The sequence below is a fragment of the Patella vulgata genome, chromosome 2 (assembly GCF_932274485.2).
Source record: "Patella vulgata chromosome 2, xgPatVulg1.2, whole genome shotgun sequence".
Classification (NCBI taxonomy): domain Eukaryota; kingdom Metazoa; phylum Mollusca; class Gastropoda; family Patellidae; genus Patella; species Patella vulgata.
Window position 1 is genome coordinate 93,369,298 of NC_065880.2, and position 7,152 is coordinate 93,376,449.

At 39.4% G+C, this 7,152-nt stretch overlaps 1 protein-coding gene across 1 annotated transcript; it reads left to right on the plus strand.

Annotated features, from left to right (window-relative positions):
* The first annotated feature begins 2,428 nt into the window (after positions 1 to 2,428).
* Positions 2,429 to 5,897, plus strand: LOC126809906 (beta-1,3-galactosyl-O-glycosyl-glycoprotein beta-1,6-N-acetylglucosaminyltransferase). The gene is made up of 3 exons (XM_050534763.1): positions 2,429 to 2,560; positions 2,900 to 3,940; positions 5,463 to 5,897. Exons 2-3 carry the CDS (start codon positions 2,914 to 2,916, stop codon positions 5,765 to 5,767), a joined length of 1,332 nt encoding a protein of 443 aa, XP_050390720.1. The 5' UTR covers positions 2,429 to 2,560; positions 2,900 to 2,913; the 3' UTR covers positions 5,768 to 5,897.
* The last annotated feature ends 1,255 nt before the right edge of the window (positions 5,898 to 7,152 follow it).

The window sequence follows — 7,152 nt, forward strand, 5'->3', positions numbered from 1 at the left end:
AATGGGGTTTAACGTCCTACTGTTCTGCTCCTAACCTGGGCTAATGAAGACGGGCATACGCCATACAGTGTGCTATGAGGGAAATTTTGCCTGGGCAGCGGCACTATCGCCTACTCTTATATCGAATTCCAACTGCCAAGGGATCTTTTACGTGCATTCCAATGTATACACGGGACCTCGGTTTTTCGTCTCATCCGAAGGACTAGACAGCTGTCCTTGTCAGGCCCTCCGTCCTGCATCACTGACAAGGGGGAACCACGCCGGAAAATCTGGATGAACTTTCTCGGCCAATGCAGGGATCGAACACCCGACCTCCAGGCTAGCGAGCTAGCGCCTTACCCACTTAGCCACGTGGTCCCCTTGCTCGCCAATGTATACACGGGTCCTCGATTTTTCGAACCATCCGAACGAATAGACAGCTGTCCTTGTCAGGCCCTCCGTCCTGCATCACTGACAAGGGGGAAACCACGCCGGAAAATTCCGAAGGACTTTGTCGCCCAATGCAGGGATAGACCACGGGACATCCAGACCAGACAGCCAGCGTCTTACCCACTGTGGCTCCCTATATTTAATGTTTCATTATTTGTTAGCGTAGGAAAGCATCATTTATAGATACTAAACGTGTATTATATCGCCATTTATAAAACATGTATGATATCGCCATTTAACATGTATTATTATGTTCTTTCGTAATAATTTCATGGCTGAATGGTTTATGTGTGCGTCCGCGCTGTATCATCAAGTCTGTCATTGAGTCAACTGAGGTGGTTTCGATTCCCTGGTTGTACGTGACACGAAGTATGGTCGCCTGTCCAACGCTGGCTCGCTAGCCTAGAGGTCGGTTGTTCGATCCCTGCATTGGCCGAGAAAGTTCATCTGGATTTTCCGACGTGGTTTCCCCTTGTCAGTGATGCAGGACGGAGGGCCCAACAAGGACAGCTGTCTAATCGTTCGGATGGTACAAAAACCCAAGGTCCCGTGTTATATTGGAATGCACGTAAAAGATCCCTTGGCAGTTGGAATTCGATATAAGAGTAAGCGATAGTGCCGCTGGCCGGGGAAGCGATGGTATTCCTGTCAGTAACACAGCATCCATAAACACAATACTTAAATCTTGAGTGACAAGGAGTAGGATCGCCTGTCCAATCTCGTGGGTTTTATCCGGGGGTCCTCCCACTGCTAAAGACCCCTACTCGCAAGCGAATTATTGAAATTAAAATTAAAACTATACGTAAGTCCCGAAATGACCTAGTGGACGTTGAAACCCCATTTCTCTCTCTCTCTATCTATCTCTCTCTCTCTCTCTCTCTCTCTCATATTGCGAACCTTGGGATACATAACAAATTTATTACATAATGTTTTCAAATTTATATTGATAAATACTAGCAAAAGTACAACGTGGCACAGCCTCAATTTCGAACAGCTGGCGTGTAGTTGTAACTCCACTCACCAAACGCTCCGTCACGCGTTGGCCGAACTGCACTCAACTATTTCAGAAATATTTAAAGGGGAACTACAATGATTTCAACCAAGGGGTATTCATTAAGTCGATTGTATTTATGCTCGACTATACTGAAAATTTACATATAGCTAGTCCATTACGATAACAAAATTGATGAAGTGTGTGTGTGTGTGTGGGTGTGTGTGTGTGTGACTAAATAATAGTTTCAGGTCCTCACGATGATCAACGGGTCCCGGCAATAATAAACAGGTCCCCACAACGATGTGCCAATGATAAATATCACTATTATTAATTTCATCAATTTTTGCAATATCTAGTATTGTTTAGAATACAAAAAAATAATACTCTCTATAAATACCGAAAAAGGTTGACTGCAGGAGTGGATTATGACGTCCCCATAAGTATGTTAATTGTATTTCCTGAATTGAATTATAAATATTAACATAGATTAAGCCGTGAGAACTTCGATATTGTCCTAAAAATTAAAATAATGCATCGTTACTTTAAATAAACTTTATAACTCTCTGTGCTATTTGTTTGTATATGCGTATACACTGTTTTGTTTTGTGATATAATTTAACCTGTCGCATATTTCACCTTATGTGTGATGCAAAATAGCATTGTTGGAGCTGACGTGCCATAAAACTCCATATCATCCATTCAAATTAAAATAAAATCAAAATAACCGTCTCTTTAATATAGCCTTTAAATCTCTGTTTCCTTCATTCATTTAAATAAACTAAACACCGTGAAAATATGGTAACAACTTATAAACCGTCTCTTTAATATAGCCCGGTTGAGGCTGACGTGCCTTTAAAGTTCTGTTTCATTCATTCATTGAAATAAACTAAACACTGTAAAAATAAGGTAACTTATAAACCGCCTCTTTAATATAATAGATTATTGCATATTGACTAAATTCTTATCAATATATCGACATTACACAATATTATGTGAATAATAATCTTGTCTACAGTTTATCAATTTAGTTTGTCTAGTATAGTTTATTTAATGTCTCCTACAATATAGCCTGGTTGGTGCTGATTAAACAGGATTTCATTTCTACGCTACGATTTCTACCAATAATACCCAAATAAGGTAAGATGTTTTAGAGATCAAATTTAAAATGGCATTGTTGTCCGGAAACTTTCCACTCTTCATCAAATTCAAACACGTACAGAACTAATGATTATGGGAAAAGATGTCTGCCGCCAGAGTTCATCACTTTCCAAACATCCTTATCCAATGATATATATGAGTGTTGCATCCATTACTACCACAGAAGTGTCTGATTCACCAATAGCAAGTTTTCATGTCACCAAGCTATTACACGCGGTGTATTGAATTTTTATATTTTCATCCGATAAAGATGCGAGCTGAACACAACACCAATGTAAACCTAACGTTTAACATATAAATTTTATTTATCTTTTTCAGTTCGTTATTTAACAATGATGGGTATTACTAATAGAGCTGTGGCTTGTGTTCTCGTTCTCAGTATTTCCATCTATACTTACATCTTTATTATCTTCTCTAGCAGCCATGAACCAAGAATTTTGCTTAATTCTGAATATGTTGGGCTAGATCAAGACTCTGAGACAGAAATTGAGTTCCGATCTTTTAAAATCGATGAAATAAACTGTAAGAAGATCATTGAAGGCGATGACATGGAAATACACAAATTCCTAAACCGAACACATGACAGCATTCCTAATAACGAAACCTTGAGGAAGCACACCATGAACTGTGAGGCGTTTAAAAGAATCTATGGTTACGATGCCATTATAAATACCGAGGAAGAACAACAGTTCCCTATTGCATTTAATATACTTTTATATAAAGACGTGGCCCAAGTTGAAATCCTTCTTCGTGCGATTTATAGACCACAAAACTATTACTGTTTACACGTGGATGGGTTTTCACCAGATGTTGTCCACAAGGCAGCGGAAGCACTAGCTGATTGTTTTGATAATGTCTTCATAGTTTCAAAAACAGAGAATATCAGTTACGAAAGTTTTCAAAGATTGCAGGCGGATATCAACTGTATGTCAGATCATTTAGCTAAATCAGACTGGAAATATCTCCTGAATCTTCCCAGTCAACAACTGCCATTGAGAACAAATGCAGAGATTGTCCAAATACTGAAAGCTTTGAACAATACGAATTATATGCAATGTATATTGGGGAAACGGACACTTCCAAATCGTTATACTAACAAATTTGAAAATGTGTACAGGCCAAATGGTCATTATGAAGTCGTAATGACCTATAAGCGACATAAAGACCCCCCACATGGCATTGTCGTTGTTAAAGGTAGTGCCTATGGTATATTTACGCGCGGGTTTGTTAATTACGTAGTCAAAAGTCAAATAGCTAAGGATTTGCTAGAGTGGTGTCGTGGAGTTCTCTCCCCTGATGAATATTATTGGTCTACGTTAAATCATAACCCACATTTACAAGTTCCCGGCAGTTATAAAGGTAACTATTTATATTATGATAATAATGATGTTTGAAAAGTAATAATCTCTGGTACACCACACGATATTGGGGTTTGAGTGACCGAATGGTTAACGCCGGCAAGTTGGATCATAAGGCCTGTCCATTAAAAACCTAAAAAAGAAATGTCTGAAAGCCCTCAACATATTGAGAGTCCTTTCAAATACTGACTGGGGAGCAGACTGTAAGGTCTTGCTCAGATTATATCGAGCTTTAATAAGATCTAAACTCGATTATGGGTGTATTGTGTATGGGTCTGCCCGCGAGTCTTATCTCAAAGAGCTCGACACCATACACAACCAGGGACTTAGAATCAGTTTAGGAGCATTTCGTACATCTCCAGTGGACAGTTTATACGTCGAGGCGCATGAGCCCTCACTGCACAACAGACGTGATAAACTGGCAGTATGCTACGAAAATAGCATCACTTCCGAATCACATTTCATTTAACACCATATTTAGACCTCTTTATGAGCATTTGTATCTGGTGAAGACTAATGTTATTCCATCATTCGGTATTCGCATACAACCCCTTTTGTCTGAGGCTGGTATCAGCCTTGATAGTATTGCGAATACCCCTGTCTTTAGGACTCCACCGTGGGCTATATCTCCCCCAAAGATGGATTTCGATCTTACTCAACATAAAAAGAGAGATACTAGCTCTACGATGTTCCAATCTCTCTTTAGAGAGTTAAGGTCTAAAGATGGTGATCGGGTAGCCTCGGCTACCGTGACGCCATCTCAGACCATTTCTGTGTGTCTTCCACCTGCTGCTTCAATATTTACAGCTGAGCTCCAGGCCAGAGGTATATTGTAAGATCCTAAATTTTTTAAAAGAGACAAAATTTTATTTTAAGTTTTAATTGTATATATGTAACCGGTCTTCTTTCATTTTAATTGTTTATATTCATAAAGTATTTGATTTTTAATTTTATATATTATCTGTGATGCTTGTTTTTATTTATGGATATAACTTTTGTGATTTCATTTATTTTGTCTCGAATAATTTCACCATATGTTTGGCGCAATATAGCCGGGTTGGAGCTGACGTGCCATAAAACCACATTTCATTCATTCATTCATAAGGCCTGTCATCGAGTCAAGTGGCGGGGTTTCGCGATTTCCCGCTTGTAGGTTAAAGGAGTAGGGTTGTCTGTCCAACCCCATGGGGTTTCCCCGGTTTCCCCCCACTGCCAAAGACCCTTACGGACAGGAGAATTATTGGATTTGGATGGGACGAAAGAAACCGATGTCCCATGTATTGGCGTGTACGTAAAATAACCATTGGCAATTGGAATTCGATAAGCGTAGAACGTAGCGCCGATGTCCGGGCAAATTCTCTTCATACCGCACTATATGACGTATGCCCGCCCCATTTTATTTCTATGGAACGCGTACACTAACTTATGGCAAGACAGTGGTTACATTGTAGTTACATACAAATACTGTGCACTGTGCTCTTATTTTATGGTATTTATATGAAAATAACTTTGTGATATTTCAGTGAAATGCCAGAGTAAGTTGTTGTTATCTGTGTATGTCAGCTGGTTTGAAAAAGGTACTGATGTGACAAAATGTCCAGGCAAGGTAGTGAGATTTATTTGTGTTTTTGGAATAGCAGCATTACACCAACTAGTGGACAGTTCTAGAAAGGAATTGTTTGCCAATAAATTTGAATTACAGTTCAGCTACCCAGCAATACAATGTTTAACTGAATGGCTACGTAATAAAACACTTTCCCCACAACCAATTGATGAACACTTTTACAAGAAATTATACAGTGAAAGAACGATTCCCAAAATAGCTTAAATAAGACCTTTTCCACTTTTACATTGTTCGATATTTATCACAAGAGCTTAACCGCTATTCTTTGGCACCTAGAAATGGGCAAAAATGTGTCGAAACGCATATAATAATTTTATGAAGGTATATAAACTGATTTACATTCAATCGTTTATGTCTTTACTTTTTTTTTCTAATCATTTATGTTCGGCGAAATACGCGAGGGTTCAAATTGAGGGAGAGAGAGAGAGAGAGGGGGAGGGAGGGTGGGGTTTAACATCCACTGTACACAAACTAGGTCATTTCGGGACTGAATGGCAGTCTTTGGCGTCTGGTCATTCCAGTCTACTCCGATAGTCATCCCTTGAGGGACATGTTAAGCCTCGTTCACCGAATCGCTCATTACAAATGGCGCCTGAAAGCATTCTTGTGACAAGTTTAAAATTTGCATTGCGTCCTAAATATTGGATATGAGAGAGAGAGAGAGAGAGAGAGAGGGAAATGAAATGGGGTTTAACGTCCTACTGTTCTGCTCCTATACTGGGCTAATGAAGACGGGCATACGCCATACAGTGTGCTGTGAGGGAGGGTGGGGTTTAACATCCACTCTACTACACAAACTAGGTCATTTCGGGACTGAATGGCAGTCTTTGGCGTCTGGTCATTACAGTCTACTCCGACAGTCATCCCTTGAGGGACATGTTAAGCCTCGTTCACCGAATCGCTCATTACAAATGGCGCCTGAAAGCATTATTGTGACAAGTTTAAAATTTGCATTGCGTCCTAAATATTGGATATGAGAAGCCCACCTTTTCCCAGTGAGATAATAACATCAATATTGATTTAAATTGACCAATGCATGATACATCGTTAGGGCCTTGGTTACATACTTTAAATTATGGTTGTTTAGAAAAAAAGGATATAACAACTATCGGTTTTCTGTACTATTTTTTCTGTCGATACCTGTATACTAGATTTACCTGTAGATCAGAGCCTCGCGATCTAAGAGGTCTCTTGTCAAGGTGTAAACTGTTTTATACTCTCATAAGCCTTTCATACACGCACTGTAGTCTTAAATATACGTCATCATCATCATCATCATCATCATTGACTTTACCCAATTGTCTTTAAAACACGGGTTGTCTTCCTCTAGTCTTGGGGTAGGGGATTGGAGGGGGTTGGGATTTAGTAAGTGCTATAGTCTAGGGCTTCCCCTGATCCTTCATCTAAATCAGGCATTTCCAACAGGTGCAACTTGAAACGATCATAAAGATGAATATTGAATTTCTCTTAAGAGCAGAAAAGTAGGACGTTAAACCTCAATTAATTCACGCTATAGTGTAGGCGAAGGTTTTGGCGTGCACGTGAAAGAACTACTGACTTCATAACAAAGGAACATAACTATAAACTCG

Excerpts from the sequence above, each read along its gene's own strand:
- LOC126809906 (XM_050534763.1), top strand. The coding sequence starts at position 2,914 with ATGATGGGTATTACTAATAGAGCTGTGGCTTGTGTTCTCGTTCTCAGT. Across the intron at positions 3,941-5,462 it reads AGTTCCCGGCAGTTATAAAG|TGAAATGCCAGAGTAAGTTG; the intron begins GTAACTATTTAT and ends GTGATATTTCAG.